This window comes from Sapajus apella, unplaced genomic scaffold, assembly GCF_009761245.1.
Source record: "Sapajus apella isolate SASKATOON/1434 unplaced genomic scaffold, GSC_monkey_1.0 scaffold76, whole genome shotgun sequence".
Classification (NCBI taxonomy): Eukaryota; Metazoa; Chordata; class Mammalia; order Primates; family Cebidae; genus Sapajus; species Sapajus apella.
The window spans coordinates 9,131,965-9,150,323 of record NW_022437016.1 but is presented as its reverse complement, the minus strand read 5'-3'; the positions used below and the strand labels follow the sequence as shown (position 1 = coordinate 9,150,323).

Genomic DNA, 18,359 nt, shown 5'->3' with positions numbered 1-18,359 from the left:
TGTCCAGCTCCAGGACTACAACTTTGACTTGATTTTCAATGATGTGGGGAGCTTTTAGGAGATTTGAGCAAAGAAGTGACATAACCAGAACTTCAGAATAAAAGGATTACTGGCTGTTAAATTTGAGATCTGACTCTAGAGGGACAAGGAAGAAAGTGGGGAGACCTGTCAGGAGGGTGTTACAGTAATCAAGGTGCTATGATGGTGATCTACTGAGAATGGTTGTATTTGGGGGTGCTGAGAAACGTTGAGATTCTGATATGTTTTAATGGTAGAATCAGTAGAATTTGCTGACTGGTTGACTGTGGCATATGAAACAGGGGAGTCAATTATGACATTAAGTTTTGTTAGTTTCAGCAACTAGTAGTGTTCCGGAGATGCAGGTCTGAGGGAGAAAAATATGGTACATTAAATTAAAAATGCTTCTTAGATGTTCAAAGAGGTTTTTTTTTTTTTTTTTTATGAGACAGAGTTTCGCTATATTGCTCAGGCTGGTTTCAAACTCCTGGCCTCAAACAGTCCTCCTGTATCAGCCTCTCCAGAGCTGGGCATCCCCCACCATGCCTGGCAAAGTGGGGATGTTGAGTAGGCAGCTGGATAAGGGAGTCCGGAGTCAGGGAAAAAGTAGTCAGGTTGGAGACATGACTTTGGGGCTTGTCTGCATGGTAATGAAAGCCTGGAGACTGAATGAGCTCATCTAAGTCATGAGTGGAGACAGAGGCAGTAGGAGAGCTGACCTGAGAAGGAATTAGCAGAGGGGAGTAGCCAGTGAGGTAGAAAGAGGACCAAAAGAGAGCAGCATCCTGGAAGGCAAGGGAAGAAAGTCTTTCAAGGAGGAGGGCAAATGGATCAACTATCAAATGCTCCTGAGAGGCTGAGTAAGATGAGCACTGGGAATTGAGCATTTAAATACATTTTAGTAATGGAGAGGTCTGTAGTTACTTTGACCAGGTTGTTTCAGTGATGTGGTGGGTTCAGAATCTTGTTTGGAGTGTGATCGAGAAAGGAAGGAGCAGCAATGAGTATATATACCATTAGGCCATTTTTCACTTAGGTAGCAGGGCTGTACAAAACACCCTGTGTCACAGGGTAATGTGTTGCCATCCCTGTGTCTTAAAGTTTGTATATAACACCTTTGTGTGCTTATTTTATTTCAATTTTTAAAATGCGTAAAAATAAATTTAAAATGGAAACTTGAGTAAAAATGTGGGGAACTCTAAAGAACCTCCATGAAGTCCTAGGGTCCTGAAGAACACACTTTACTGTTATATTAATCCAAAGGAATGAAATTCTGAGATGAAATTCAGCCAGTTGCAAACTAGGCTTAAGAAAGACATTTTGAGGTTTCAGGAAGAATCTTTCTGATGCTCTCACATTATACTGCCTATTACTCATGAAAGATGACCTTAGAACTTCCCTTTCTTTCATCAGATTGTTCTACCTTGAGATCTTTTGAATGAAAGGGATGTTTGTATACAGTATTTTCCACAAATATTTGGTGCCAAAGATGCCAAGGTCATTTCGTACCTTATTGGAGGGAAAAAAGAGCATAACCATTTTTAAGGTCCTCTTGAAACTTCAGTTTCCTTTTTTTTTTTTTTTAAAGTAAGATACTCTGATTTAATGTCTGATTTTAAAAATAACTCTGTTTGACAAGGTGTATTTAAATACCTTGGATTTTAGAGCAGCCAGCTCTTTGCTATAGGCACTTGAAAGCAAAAGCCCCTATTTCTCTTCAGGGAAGAAATGATAGTCCTTCACCCCCAAAATAAGTAGTTCCCTGATTCACAAAACACACATTTTTCTTTCCCCTCCTAAGGAAGTAGAGGGAGTATTACCATTTTTTTTTTATTGAAAGATGCCATTATTTATAATATAAACCATTATTTAAGGTATTAGAAAAAAATGCTGCCTCTTAGAATTGTAAAATGCTATTGGTCGTAAGAGATGTGAAAATGTGCGGGAAAAATTCATCCTAGAATTAAGTCAAACAGGATTTGAGGATAGGAGGTGTGAGTTCTGGTCCTGGCCATGTTTCTAGGCAAGTCACGTAGACTTCCTTTGCCTGAGGTTGCTCATTTGTATGATTAGAGTAATGCCTGACACACTTATTTCGCAGGATTATGACGACAATGAAATGAGAGAACTGAGATTGCTATTTTGAAAAGTAGATGCCACTGGGCATATTAAAAGTATTTATTTGATGTAAATAACTCCTTAGACATGATTATGCAACTCAGAAAGTTTCTTACCTCATCCTTGTTGTCAGATTTAAAATAGGATTAAATTATAGATATTGAAAGTATAACATTTTCTTCTGCTAAATGATTTTTATTTCATCTGGAAACATCTTTTTATGGTAGTTTTGAAATAAAAGAGAAAATATAAAAATAATATGACCACAGTACTCTTATTATCTGGAATTAACCATTAACATTCTGTTCTGTGGTCTTTTAAAAATTTATGAACTATTGACTAGGTGTGGTGGCTCACGCCTATAATTCCAGCACTTTGGGAGGCTGAGGCAGCTACGTCACTTGAGGTCAGGAGTTTGAGACCAGCCTGGCCAACATGGTGAAACCCTGTCTCTGCTAAAATACGAAAAATTAGCTGGGCATGGTGGTGTGTGTGTGCCTATAATCGAAGCTGCTTATGAGGCTGAGGCAGGAGAATTGCTTGAACCCGGGAGGCAGCCTCCCAGATTCAAGCAATGAGATTGTGCCATTGATTCCAGCCTGGACAACAGATTGAGACTCTGTCTCTAAATAAATAAATAAACAAATTAACTTATAAACTATTACGAAATAAAGTAAAAGAGTATAATAATGAAAATGCATATACTTAACCATTGCCAATACGGGTGAAGGCCCATTGGAATCCTGAAGATCGTGAACTTCCCAAGGTTATATAACTATGTGAAAACAGTATCTTACATTTAGATTGGCATCTTGTCTTCACAGTAGTTTAGTGAGGTACACTCTTCCTCTTGTTTAAGTCTTTAAAACCTGTAAATACACAGGTGAGTTTTGTCATATTCGTGTTTTATCCTGGAATATACTGAGGAAAGGGCTACTTTGTGCTGGCGTTGCCTTGGTCTGAGTTTCCTCAGATTTCTACCTTTGGGTTTGGTGATCCAGCTCTGGAAATTGGAAATATGACATCTGTAAAACCATAGTAATGGCTAGCTTATTATGTGCCAGACATCATGCCTAGACAAGTGTGTGTGTGTGTGTGTGTGTGTGTGTGTGTGTGTGTGTGTAATTTTATTTTATTATTTATTTTTGAGACAGTGTCTCACTCTGTTACCCAGGCTGGAGTGCAGTGGTGTGATCTTAGCTCACTGTAACCTCCACCTCCCAGGCTCAAGTGATCCTCCCACCTCAGTCTCCCAAGTAGTTTGCATCACAGGTGTGCACCACCATGCCTGCCTAATTTTTGCATTTTTTGTAGAGACAGCGTTTTTGTTACGTTGCCCAGGATGGTCTCGAACTCCTGGCCTCAAGTGATCCTCCCACCTTGGCCTCCCAAAGTTCTGGGATTACAGGAATAGAGCCACTGCACCTGACCTGTATACTTACATATATATATTTTAAGCTTTACAGTAATTCTTATGGTTAGGTGTTTTCATTTTGTAGTTTAGGAAGGCATGAGCTCAGAGAAATAGATTAGCTTCTCCAGAGATCCACGGCCATTAGGCTGTGTGCTAATGATTTTAATGAAGATCTGTTTAATACCACAGCCCACATGTTCTATACCATGCTGCCTCAATCCTTGTCAGTAATCATGATCTGTTTCTTTTGTAGGCAGAATCCAGAGACTACATTTGAAGTATATGTTGAAGTGGCCTATCCCAGGACAGGTGGCACTCTTTCAGGTACTTTGCATGTTTGATTATGATATGGTGTGTTACTTATTGTTTGACATAGCCATGCACATGAGATAATATGTGAATATGAGTAAACTGTTGTCTTTAAGTATAAGTGCCTTTTTCCTTTTATGCATGCCCACATTATCCTAGGAAGAATGGAGGAGGAGAACACAGTGAATAGTTTGAATTAAGAGTTCAAGTATAATAGGCTTGAAGTATGGCCTTATTCATTGTAATTATTGGGTCTTGGTGTGCATCTTTCACAAGTGCCTGGAAGTCAACTATTTAGTGTGAAATATTGTCACCTTGCTAACGAGCAAGGCTTCACCTCTCGTCTACCATTCTAATGGTAGAATTAGGTTATAGGATACAAAATAATACAAAGAAAATTCTCTGCCACTAATCTAGAAGGAGATGCTTGGACTTAATTTAATAAATTTAATGCCTGCTGGCAAAGAAGGTTGGAAATTAGTTGAAGGAAACACCTCCACTGGCTTTAGCTTTTTGGCTAATTTGGATATGTATTCCTTGACAAGAGGGTCCTAGGTAAGACCAGGGTGTCTTGTGCAGGCAGCATGTATCACTTCTTGACCTAAAATCTTTCTTGGTTAATGAGAAAAATAACCTTATGATCTAGTGTTCTTTTTCTTGGTGACTAAGAGAGTGATACATTTTGCCAAAGGTATGTTAAGGACTCTTGGTCCACACACGAAAACACCTGCATGTATTATTATTATTTGGTGTGTAAAGACGATGAATTTTCTTGGATTAGAAACTTGAGTTATCAGCATTCCAGTGGTAGGCTCTCAATTGGCTTCATAACCTTGAGCATATTGTCTTTTATTTTAATTAGATTGTAATAATTATAAACATAGCTACCGTTCATTGGATACCTGTTGTTGTTATTCCACATACTGGCCATATGTCAGTCATTATAATGCAACCTTTAAAGGTAGTTGGGTGGCATCCTCATGAGAAAGTAGAATCCCAGGTAGGTGAAGTAACTTACCAAAATCATATAGCTACAGTGCAGTAGCCAGGATTTTTGTCTTAAGTCCTCTTTGCTCTGCTAAGTTGACTCCTTGAGGGTGGTGACCATACTGTACCGATCTCTCCATGTCACCTGCAGGGATTTTGCACAATGCCACCGGTAGTTGATGAAAATGAGTGAGTTTTCCTTTATAGCAAACGTTAATAACTGTGCTTTGCCTTTTGGATTATCGAATGAAGGCTAAGAAACACATTACAAATTTATTATTGTCCTGGAAGTAGAACTGTATCATCTTTGTTAAGGTATGCCTCTTATTGTACGTGGAGACCATTGGGTTTCAAATGGAATTCTCAGTTCCCTGGTTTGGATATGGAGGAACACTTCATAGGCTGACTTTACAGCATTACCATTTGACAGTGGCTGTGATTTGACAGATAAACGTAAGGACAAAGCATTTTCTTGTTTCTACAGTTGCTAACGTTTTCCCCTTTCAGTGCTCTAGGATTTTGTTTCCAAAGTTAAAATTAATTTTTTAATATGAATAAAATCTGAAAGGTACAAATGAGATGGAAAAATTAACAAAGTGAATAGCCTTTATACTACTTACTATTTCAGCCATCTAATTCCTCTCTCCATAGACAATGCCTTTCTTTATTTTTACAGTTTTTGAACTTTTATATATTTATTTTTTTGAAATGGAGTTTCATTCTTGTCACCCAGGCTGGAGTGCAATGATGTGATCTTGGCTCACTGCAGCCTCTGCCTCCTGGGTCATGTGATTGTCCTGCCTCCTCCGCCTCCCAAGTAACTGGGATTACAGGCCCCCACCTCCACGCCCAGCTAATTTATATATATATATATATATATATATATATATATATGTCTCTACTAAAAATATTTTTTTTTGCTGGGCATGGTGGTTGGGGCGGAGTTTTGCTGTTGTTGCCCAGGCTGGAGTGCAATGGCAGGATCTCGGCTCACCGCAACCTCCGCCTCCTGGGTTCAAGCAATTCTCCAGCCCCAGCCTCCCGAGTAGCTGGGACTACAGGCACGCGCCACCATGCCCAGCTAATTTTTGTATTTTTAGTAGAGACGAGGTTTCACCTTTTTGACCAGGATGGTCTCGATCTCTTGACCTCATGATCCACCCGCCTCGGCCTCCCAAAGTGCTGGGATTACAGGCTTGAGCCACCGCGCCCGGCCTAATTTTTATATTTTTAGTAGAGATGGGGTTTCACCATGTTGGCTAGGCTGGTCTCGAGCTCCTGACCTCAGGTGATCTACCCACGTTTGCCTTCCAAAATGCTGGGATTACAGGCGTGAGCCACTTTACCTGGCTTATTTTTTTTTTAACTTTTTATTTTGTAAGTATGTATTTTTTTTTATTATTATTATTATTTTTGAGAAGGACTCTCACACTGTCACCCAGGCTGGAGTGCAATGGTGTGATCTCAGTTCACTGAAACCTCTGCTTCCTGAGTTCAAGCAATTCTCCTGCCTCACCCTCCTGAGTAGCTGGGATTACAGGCTCCTGCCACCACACCCAGCTAAGTTTTTTGTATTTTTTTTTTTTTGAGACGGAGTTTCACTCTTGTTACCCAGGCTGGGGTGCAATGGCGCGATCTCGGCTCACCGCAACCTCCGTCTCCTGGGTTCAGGCAATTCTCCTGCCTCAGCCTCCTGAGTAACTGGGATTACAGGCACGCGCCACCATGCCCAGCTGATTTTTTGTATTTTTAGTAGAGACAGGGTTTCACCATGTTGACCAGGATGGTCTCGATCTCTTGACCTCGTGATCCACCTGCCTCGGCCTCCCAAAGTTTTTTGTATTTTTAGTAGAGACGGGATTCACTATGTTGGCCAGGCTGGTCTCGAACTCCTGACCTTGTGATCTGCCTGCCTCAGCCTCCTAAAGTGGTAGGATTACAGACGTAAGCCACCTTGCTTGGCCCTTTTTTTTTTTTTTTTTTTTTTTTTTTTTTTGAGACGGAGTTTCGCTCTTGTTACCCAGGCTGGAGTGCAATGGCACGATCTCGGCTCACCACAACCTCCGCCTCCTGGGTTCAGGCAATTCTCCTGTCTCAGCCTTCTGAGTAGTTGAGATTACAGGCATGCGCCACCATGCCCAGCTAATTTTTTATAGTTTTAGTAGAGACGGGGTTTCACCATGTTGACCAGGATGGTCTCAATCTCTTGACCTCGTGATCCACCCGCCTCGGCCTCCCAAAGTGCTGGGATTATAGGCGTGAGCCACCGCGCCCGGCTATTTTTTAATTAGTATAAATTTAGGGGTTACATGAGCAGTTTTGTTATGTGCATATATTGCATAGTGGTGAAGTCTGGGCTTTTAGTGAACTTATAACCTGAATGGTGTACATTGTACCCATCAAGTAATTTCTTATCCCTTAGCCCCTCCCTGCCTTCTGAATTTCCAGTGCCCATTATTCCACACACTATAGCCATGTGTACACATCATTTAGTTCCCACTTATAAGTGAGAACATGCTGTATTTGAATTTCTATTTCTCATAAAATAATGACCTCCAGTTCCATGAATGCTGTGGCAAGACATTATTCCATTCTTTTTTATGGCTGAGTAGTAGTCCACATTTTCTTTATTCAGTTGTCCATTGGTGGGCACTTACATTGATTCCATATCTTTGCTGTTGTAAATAGTGCTTCAATAAACCTATGAGTGCAGGTATCTTTTTAATATGATTTATTTTCCTTTGGGTATATACTTGGTAATGGGATTACTGGATCAAATGAATTGTTTTGAGACTATTTTAAGAGTTACAAGACCAGTCCAGTGCATATGCCCTTTCCTTAGATTCTCCAGTTGTTACTATTTTGCTGCATTTGCTTTATCACCACCCCCAACACATACAGAGTACATACGCGTGCGTGTGCATATAAACACACAGAATTTTTGTTGAATCATTTAAGAGTAAGTTGCAGACATTATGACTCTTCATCCCTGCATACTTGAGATATTCTGGGTATATCTCCTAAGAATAAAGACATATTCTTATGTACCCCTAGTATAATGATTGAAATCAGAAAATGTAATGTTGATATAATGTCAGTTGTCCATATTTAAATTTAATCAATTGTTATATCATGTCCTTTATAGCATTTCCTCTGTGACCCAGAATCTAATCCAGAATCATGCAGGCCATTTAGTTTTTATGTTGGTTTACTTCCTTTCAGCCTAGAATGATTTTTACAGCCTGCCTTTGTCTTTTTAAACATGTTTTTGAAGAATTTGGGTCTGTTGTTTTGTAGAAAGTTCCTGGATTTGTATCTGTCTGATTGGATCTTTATGATTAGATTCAGGTTATGGGTTTTTGGTAGAAGTATCTCAGAAGTGGTATGTGTCCTTCAGTGCATCCAGTAAGCAGGCATATGAGATCTGTCCCATTATTTGTGAAAAAGTACATAAAACATATATATAGTTTAACAAATAATTATAAAGTGAGTAACCATGTTATTAAGATTCAGGTTACGAGATACAATGTTGCCCAGTTCTACAGAAATACTGGTCCTGTAAGAGGGACCACTGCCTTGGCCTGTTGCTTTAGAGGGCTCTGCTTTGTCCCTCCTCTACCAATGCCCTTTCCACAGAGCAAGGAATCTCCAGGGCCTTCGGAACATGCTCACTTGGAGCCTGAACCCTTCCATTGTAGACCATGGTTTGAGCACCCAGCATCTCAGAACTTCTTGCCCAAATGTCCCTGAGCTTGTTTCTGGAGCCTGTGTTAGTCTTTCCCCTGGAGTCTGTTCTCCTGGGAGTGGACTATGCTGCATACACTCCTAGGTCTAAGGGGTGGCCTAGGGATAGCTGTCAGTGAGGAGTAAGGGATGGGATAGAGCTTCAACTTGTGAACGGGGTAACTGCATGCTTGTGTGTGAGGTCCCTTGTAGTGGAGGATAGAGAGGGGGCAAAGGATAGAGAGCCAGTGGCCAGTTTTCGTGGCACCACTGCTTTTCTCCATGAATCCAAAATACAAAAACTCAATATGAACCTAGTCTTCTAGTTAGTTATAAAGGTATATTTATTAGGGCAGGAGGATAGAAAATACTTAATAGTTTGTATGCTTGTTTTATAACTTTTAAAGATTTAAATATTCAGATGTATGGTCTGTAGATCTCTATTTTGAACCCTTGCCTAGGCCCTGCAAATGTTAGAGGTAGGGTTGACCCTCTCTCCCTTCAGAGTTAACTACTATTCTGACTTTAATAGTAATCATCTCTTTGTTTTTCTTCATAGTTTTGCTACATAAGTATGCCTCATTGAAAAATATAATTGTGCTGCCTTCTAAATTTTATAGAAATAGAATTATTCTTTATGTAGTTCTGCTGCTTTTTGCTCAGTTATGTCAGAAAGGGTCTTTCATGTTGTGTGTAACTGCAGTCATTGAATTTCATTGTTGTGTAGTGTACTACAGAATTATTTCAGAATTTAGTTATCCATTCTACTGTTGACCTTTGAAGTTTTTGCAGTTTTTGGTACTATAAGCCATGTTGCTGTGATCTTTCTTACTTATGAATCCTGGCACATATAAACATATATTTCCATATAGAACATACATTGATTACTGAATCATACCATAGCTTTACAAAATGGATTACACTAGTCTGTACTTTGACCTGCAGTGTTTGGTAGTCTACACTTACTGCTCTGCAACTTTATCAGCCTTTGGTACAGGGCTGATGGTCATGTAGTGGTATCTTCTTGTTTTTATTTGCATTTTGCTGAAGACTAATGAAATTGAACCCCTTCTTATTTGCTTATTGGGTTCTTATTTATTTGTTTATCAATTAGAGATAAGGTCTTGCTTCCTTGCCCAGCTGAAGTGCAGTGGTGCAATCATAGTTCACTGTAGCCTCGAACTCCAGGGCTCAAGTGTTCCTCCCACCTCAGCCTTCTTAGTGGCTGGTACTGTAGGCTTATTGGCCTCTTGAATATTTTCTTTTTTCTTTTTTTTTTGAGACGTCGTAGTCTGGCTCTGTCGCCCAGGCTGGAGTGCAGTGGTGTGATCTCCGCTCACTACAACCTCCACCTCCCGGGTTCAAGTGATTCTCCTGCCTCAGCCTCCCAAGTAGCTGGGATCATAGGCGACTGCCACCATGCCCAGCTAATTTTTGTATTTTTAGTAGAGATGGGGTTTCACTGTGTTGGCCAGGCTGGTCTTGAACTCCTGACCTTGTTATCCTCCCACCTTGTCCTCCCAAAGTGCTAGGATTACAAGTATGAGCCACCATGCCTGGCCAAATATCTTCTTTTTTAAAATGCCCATTCATGCTACTTGCTCAGTTTTAAAATTGAGATTTCTACCTTTTCCTCATTAGTTTATAAGATATTATTTATATACTATGGATATTAATTACCTGGTTTTATGTGTTACAGATATCTTCTGTGGTTTGTCTTTCACTCGATGGTATCTTTGATCAAAACTTTGGTTTTAATATAGTACAATTTATCAATATTTTCCTACTCTACAGATAGATTTTCCAATATTTCCTTTTTTGTTTTTTTTACTTTTTAAATTTTATGTAGATATGGACTCTTACTATGTTGCCCAGGCTGGTATCAAACTCCTGGATCAAGCGTTCCTCCCACCTCAGCCTCCAAAGTGTTTGGATTATGGGTATTAGCCACCTCTCTAGGACCAATATTTTCTTTTAAGAGACAGATAGTTTTGCCTTTCACTTTTAGGTCTTTAATCTACCAAGGATTTTGGTTTTCTATTTGATGATTAACAGCCAGAAAAGTTAAACTCTAAATTTGATTCCTCATCTGTGATTTTAAAATTTGAGAAACTAAATAAAGCTAATTTACTACAATATACTATGCCTGTACTCAAAACAGTTTATAAAATGATCAGGTATTTCAAATCATACCTGAAACATTACCTAATGATAGAAAGATGTAAGGTAAGAAACGGTAAACTTTAAGGACAGTTCTTTTTTCTATTGATTCCTTTTAATGTCTACATTAGAGAAGCCATGTATTGTAAACTGTCCCTCAGGTGTTGTGTGCTCTGAAGAGCATCTCATGACATCTGTGGAAGGGACATGTGATCTGTCAGTTCTACTTAGAAATTGCATTAAGACCCATAATACTGAATTTGAACACTTCCCAAAGATTGTACAAATCAAATTTGAGTACACAAACTGAACTCCTGTATTTTGGGAATTTATAAGATTTTCCAGTTACTAGTTACCAGTGAATAAACTGTCACTTTATATTTGATTTCATGTACCTTTTGTCTGCTTCTACAACTTTGTTTTTAATACAACTTATGTTTGCCTTTTTCTAATATTTAATGCATTATTTTTGCCAGTTTAGGTAATTACAAAGAATCTGCCTTAAGATTAGTCTTTGTTCTTGGGAGCTGCGTCTCTGATCTGTGCCAAAGTATCTGAAAAACTTAGATATAAACCTTACTCTGTACAGTACTAGTGTCTGGGCGTAATCTTCTCTTTGAAGTTTGTTTGCATCCCCCTAGAGGGATTAATTCCCTGCTGTGAGAAGGTGGGTTAGAAAGCACTGAAACTACTTTATGGGTCTTTAATTGGAGGATTTAGTATACATTTTGTTCTATAAACTTATGTAGGAGTTTCATTCTTACAATTTTTCTTATACTGTGGTATGTTATGTTCTCATTGTAAATTAAAGTACATATACTCAAATATTTCTTGTTATTTAATGCATATTGACAGATTATCCTGGTGTGTGTGCTTTTTTTCTGTTTGTCTTTAAATGTTTAGTAGCTTGTTTTCTGATTAGTTCTTGAATATGTATAAATTTAAAACTTCTTGAAAAACGATGAACAAGAGAAAAATTATTACTCAATAACTACTGTTAATGTTTCAGTATATTTCCTTATAGTTTTCTTGTGTGTGTGTATATGTAAATAAAATATAAAAACTTTTCTTCTTAACTCTCAGCTATATGTGTTTTTCTCACTCTCTCTAATTATTAAGCTTTCCCTAAAATTATTAAAGTAGATTTGTAGAAATCATTTTAGTTGCTATGAATTATTATGTCATGTTCATGGGCTACATTTACTTATAACGGAATCTTTATATTGTTTCCAAGGTTCTCCTGTTATAAATAACGTCAGTGAACATCTTTGTATATAATGCTTGTCAATTTAGGTATGTGATTTAAATGCTTAAAAAATGTTGCATCATTTTGAGGAGATCTTTGATTTACTTTGTTCTTAATGTTTTTATTCTTCTTATTATTTTTTTGTCACACTTCATTTTGTGACTGTAATTGGTCTATTTGTTCAAGAACCCACCTTTACGTAGGGATCCTAGAAAACCAAGACAGGTCAGATTGCAAAAGCTCTGAAGTCTGAATTTAGCCTGTGCGACCAAAGGTCTCAGAAGAGGGTGCTCTTGTAAGAGAGATCAGCCTGAAGGGTCCCATGATCAGATGGCACTGGCCATGCAAAAACTCTGGAGTGCATTTCAAACACAAGTGTCTCATTACAGCTGGCATCTTAGCTTGCTGTGGGCACTCTTCTTGGGCAGATGCTTAGCACTGGGAGAGTGGCAGCGTCAGGTTCTTTAGAGCTGCTTGGCAGACCAGCTTCCTCCTGTGTCCACCCCACATTCCCCCACCCCAGCCCCTAGCATTTTCAGTGCATTAGCCCAGTGGCCACTTTTTAAAAAGAATGGGGTGTTTAGGTTGAGAAACTGTTGGGGGATCTCTGAAAGGAATGCCTAAGACATGGTGTTTTGGTTGCTGAGTTTCTCAGATACGTGAGTGTTAAGCAGCAACCTAAAAAAAAATTCTTTGCTTAGAATTTCTTAACTATGCACATTTTTATATTAGCAGTATCATGAAGAAATCTGAGTTTTTGCTGACTTAAAATATTGAAAGCCAGATTTGTTATTCTGAAGTTTAACTTTCATTTTATAGGACTGTAAATTGTGGTCTAGGAACTTTACCTGAATATCTGTGGTCACAATGGATACTCAAAATTATTAGACATTTTTAAAGCGCTGATTTAAAAAACATAATGCTGGCTGGGCCCAGTGTCTCATGCCTGTAATCCCAGCACTTTCGACGGCTGAGGCAGGTGGATTGCTTGAGCTCAGGAGTTCAAGACTAGCCTGGGCAACATGATGAAATGCTACCTCTACTAAACATGGAAAAACATAGCTGGGTATGGTGGCACAAACCTGTGGTCCCAGTTACTCGGGAGGCTGAGGTGGGAGGATCGCTTGAGTACAGGAGTTAGATATTGGAGGGAGCCAAGATTGTGCCACTGCACTCCATCCAGCCCAGGCAACAAAGCTAGACCCTGTCTCAATAATAATAATAATAATAATAATAAGTAAAATTAAAAATATCTTGCTGTCTCTTGAGAAGTGGTATGGCAGAGGGAGCTCTTTTGGGAGTCAAGTTTCATTCCAGATTAAAATGTTCTAGAGAGATATTAATTAAGTTCATCTTATTTTTTTTCAATAATAATGACAGTGAACGACAGCAAGCTTGAAGAATGGTAGTAGAATAGCCAACTTTTCTTGAGTCCTTACTATGCCCCAGGCACTTTTCTTAATATTACTTTCTTAAAGCTTGAACAACTCTCTGAGATGGCTCAGTTTGAAGAAACTGAGGCTCAAAGAGGTTTATTTGCTTAGGTTGGACAACCACAAAATTGTAGAACCAATAGCTGGTTAATATTTCCTGCACATGCAGTGGTTAGAACAGTCAGATAAAGTTAATGTGGGGGCAGAGAAATCAGGATTGTATAGAAAATCAGGGGAGATGTGGTTTTATTCATGAACTATACAAGGGATTCTTGTAGTTGTTTTTAAGTCAGCACTATTATTTCAGCTATTCTATATTTTTTTATCTTGAATTTTCCAGTGAAAGTGAATCCATCTTAGGGAGTACAAGGTCTGGGTCCTGATTTTTAAAATTATTTATTTATTTATTTTTTGAGACAGGATCTCACTGTCTTCACCCAGGCCAGAGTGCAGTGGCATGATCATGGTTCACTCCAGCTTTGAGCTTCCAGGCTTAGGTGATCCTCCCACCTTAGCCTCCCGAATAGCTGGGACTACAGGTGCATGCCACCACACTCAGCTAATTTTTTGTATTTTTTTTGGTAGAGATAGGGTCTTGCCATGTTGCCCAGGTTGGTCTCGAACCCTTGGGCTCAAGAGATCCTCCCACTTCGGCCTCCCAAAGTGTTGGGATTATAGGTGTGAGCTACCGCACCTGGCCTGGACCCTGATTCTTGATAGTATAGTTGGGACAAATTGCCACTCACTCAAAAGACATGGATTATTAAAAACATTTTTGTGGCCGGGTGTGGTGGCTCACGCCTGTAATCCCAGCACTTTGAGAGGCCGAGGTGGGCGGATCACCAGGCCAGGAGTTCAAGACCAGACTGGCCAACATGGTGAAACCCTGTCTCTACTAAAAAAAAAAATACAAAAAATCAGCTGGGCATGGTGGCTCGTGCCTGTAACCCCAGCCACTTGGGAGGCTGAGGTAGGAGAATTTCTTGAACCAGAACCTGGGAGGCGGAGGTTGCAGTGAACTGAGATTGCACCACTGCATTCCAGCCTGGGCTACAGAGCGAGATTCCATCTCAAAAAAAAAATTTTTTTGTTTTGTAAATTTTTCTGGCTCTAAGTACTTGATGTGCTAGTTAGAAAAAAACTTGTTTGTGATAGAGATGTGGAACTTCATCTAACTGTACTTTTTTCAGCTGATTTTAAAGTCGGGGATAGCTGACGTTTTTAGTAAAAGGAAGTTTTACTGAAGATATCACCATGAGCTTGTAATATGACTTGTCTCTTTTTCTCAAGATTGCTATAATAATGATTATTTCTTTAAACTAGAGGTGAGTCTAATGAGAACTCATTATAATAAAACTTTTGCCAACCACCTAATGAAGTAAGAAGTCCTCTAATTATATAGGTAAGAAAAAGAGGGCTCCATGAGCACAGACATTGTGTTTTGCTTGTTCTTGTATATTACAGTAGCTAGAAGAGTGCCTGGTATACAGTAGGCCCTCAAGTATTGAATGATTAAATCTTAGAGATAGGAAGCAACTTGTACAAAGGACAGAGTTGGGATTTGAATTCTAGTATGACAGTATTCTTTAAAGAAATTTATGAAAACTATCACACAAATCGTGTAATACATATGTATACAGTTAAAGAATAAATGAAAATGCACATATCCACCACTCAACTTAGAAAACAGAACATTTTGTATCTTTGAGTACTCCGTTTATGCCTCTCTCAATTTGCCTTTCTCTACTGAGATCACATTTTGAATTTTACGTTAATTGTATATCCCTGCTTGAAGCTTGTGCTTTTTATATACTATGCTGATGCTCTAAATTGGTTATATAGAATGAGTTTGAATTGCTGTTCTTAGGAAGTAACAGAAAGTGAGCTGTATATTTTCTTTTCTTAATGCTTAGTTATTTGAAGCAGATCCCAGATTTCTTCTTTTTCCTAAAGTGTGCAATTTAGGGGCCATCTGGGTATAAATTATGATATAGGGGAGCCTTACAATTTTTGATTTATTCATGACAGTGTGATTCTTCTTGCTCTGTTAGTGGTTCACATTATTAGGCCTCAGGCCTTCTATGGTGGACCAGGAATTCATTGATTTACTAAACTTTGAAATCCTTTTAAGCAGTGAGTTTGTTGAATTTTTAAAATTCCCTCCACATGCCAATCTCAGAGCCTCATTTTCTCACCTCTAAAATGGGGTGCTAATAGTACCTATTTTAATTGAAAGATTAAATGGGAATGCACTGTGAATGGGACATGGGAAGTTCTTTATAAATGGGAGCTATTATCTTAGCTTATTTTTGTTTAAGTCAAGAGTTTATATCTGTGTGGAACTTTGCTACTCAGCAACTGTTATCAAATTGACATAGCTGAAAAACAGAAAGTAAAAGTAACTAGACAAAGTAGATTTCTCAGAGTTCATCTATTAAAACTTAAGTTCTTTATTCATAGAAAAACCCTCAGCTTATGCCCTGAGTATTTTAGTGTGCCCAGAAGATTTCTCTGTGCAATATTGCTCAGCAGTTACTGATTGTGTCAGTGACATCAATCATTGTATTAATCAGGATCCGTTTCACTGAAAGTGGCAGAAACCCAATGAAATCTGACTTGAACAAAAAGGAATTTACTGGCTCTTAACACTGAGAAGTTCAATGGTAAAACTGGCTTTGGGTTTTGCTGGATCTAGGTCTTCTACTCATGTTTTCAGAAATTTTCTGTATCTGTTGATTCTCTGTCTTCTGTGTTGGGTTCATTTCTGGGCAGGTGCTCCCTATACAATGGCAAAGATGGTTGTGAACAAATCCAAGCTTGTTTTCCATCAGTTTAACCACCCAAATAGAAAGAGAGTGTCTTACAGTATTTTGAGCCCATAGTCCCAAGGCTGACTCTAATAGGTTCTGTTTGGATCATGTACCCATTCATAAACCAATGACCATGACTTTTGAGTTGTTGATTGGAGGATAAGGGAGTGTGTTGGGGTAGTGGCAGGGCCGGGGGTTGGTGGAAATAGGGAGAGCTATTCAGGACCACCTGGATCCTATAGCCTGAGAATGGGGCAGGGTAGTTCCTCAGAGGAAAATGTGGTGCTACTGTGGGAAGAAGGGAGAATGGATGCTGGGCCGCCAAAACTGATATCCGTAGCAGCCAACAAGAAAATGTTCGATTCAAAATATTCTTTCCAAAAAAGCAGTGAGATAGTAATGAAGCTTAGAAACATTTGTAGCTAAAATGACTTAAAGTTTCAGTGTGCAGTGGCTCACACCTGTAATCCCAACACTTTTGGAGGCCGAGGCAGGTGGATCACGAGGTCAGGAGTTCAAGACCAGCCTGTCCAAGATGGTGAAACCCTGTCTCTGCTAAAAATATTAAAAATTAGGTGCAGAGGTGGGTACCTGTAATTCTAACTACTCAGGAGGCAGAGGCAGGAGAACCGCTTGAACCAGGGAGGCGGAGGTTGCAGTGAGCCAAGATCGCACCACTGCACTCTAGGCTAGGTGACAGAGCAAGACTCCAGTTTCAAAAAAAAAAAAAAAAAAAAAAAAGGTTCGATCTTCAGGTTTCTTGAAAACTGCCGCGTAAGACTGATTTCCCCAGGAGTCTACATGCCTGAGGTCTTATTATCCCACATCTAATTCATTAATCACTTATTCTTTGTGCTAGACTGTGTAGAGAGTGGAATGTTAGCCCTATAAAACAGGAACTGGACTTCATGTTTTAAATGCTTAGAAGACTTTTTAAAAAAAAAAAAAAAACTTAGGAAGTTGGAAGTTATATTCTAGCTTTTGAACTTCTTTTGGTATTATTTCACAACACATTTTGCATTTCCTTCTTTATGTTACATTGAAAACATGCAGTCTGCTCAAAGGTTTTCATTGGAAAAAAGAAAGCTTTACTGAAGATATCACTATGAGCTCGCATTACCCAGCAGGAGACTTTAATAAGTTGCTCAATTTAAAGATGGTTTTCTTACCTTTAATGTGTTCTTAGACATTATAATTTTCTGCTATCATGAAGTCTTATTTGAGGAGAAAATAGATGGCAGATAAATTACTGTCTAGATTATAACAATGTCTTTAAGCATCTTTGAATAATTTGTAATAAAAACAGTATAATGACAAGTCTAGGCTTTGAAATCAGACTTAGGTTCAGATTTTTTTTTTGCCACTTATTAATCGTTTGACCTTGGGAAAGTTATTTAAACTAAATTCTACTTTGCCCATTGTTTACATGGGACTTATATCTACTTGGCAGGTTTTATAAATTAGAGATAATATGTATTAAAATGCTTAACACAGGAAATGGTACAAACTAGACATTCTTGTGGTGACGTCATCCTTAAGTTAAAAATGTAAAAACCCGAGACTCCAAACCAAAATCAAACAACACAACTTCCTGAAATTGTGATGTCATTAGGAGATGAAATTTTCTTTGTGATAGAATTTATTTAAATTCTTTTTTGAAGGGATTCAAATATTAGAATCATGGTAATTATTACTATATGAAAGATATGACAATTTGATAAAAAGAACACTGCCTGAACTGACTAATTTTCTTTTTCAGAAAATGTAGAATTAATTCTGGGTTGTTCCTAGAAAAACACACTTTGGGCACATGAATAATTCAACCTATATATTTTTTTCTTCCACTTACGTGTCACAGTTAAACTTTAACAAGAACCCAATGATCAATCTTCAGCTACCAGAGTTTTTATTTAAACTGTCTACTTGTGAGAAAGTGCCAGAGGCTGAGAAAATAAGCTAGGATCAGAAATTTATTAGCCCATTTCTGGAATATGGTCTAAAGTTTGTGTGTATTTAGCCCAGTTTTCTGTCCTCAGCAGTAATGATCCTGATACTCAGAATGATAGAATTGACTTCTTAAACATAAAGCACATTTTCAATTAGTTTGTTAGGCTGTGCTTACCATGAACAGAAAAGTGACA

At 38.6% G+C, this 18,359-nt stretch overlaps 1 protein-coding gene across 5 annotated transcripts in view; it reads left to right on the top strand.

Annotated features, from left to right (window-relative positions):
- DENND1A (DENN domain containing 1A) overlaps nucleotides 1–18,359 on the top strand; it is a 545,539-nt gene that overhangs the window by 46,916 nt on the left and 480,264 nt on the right. For all 5 annotated transcript variants that reach the window (XM_032251630.1, XM_032251634.1, XM_032251629.1 and 2 more), the window contains exon 2: nucleotides 3,804–3,874. In XM_032251630.1, coding sequence (XP_032107521.1) covers nucleotides 3,833–3,874 — 42 coding nt within the window. In that variant the 5' untranslated portion in view covers nucleotides 3,804–3,832. The remainder of the gene's footprint in view (nucleotides 1–3,803; nucleotides 3,875–18,359) is intronic.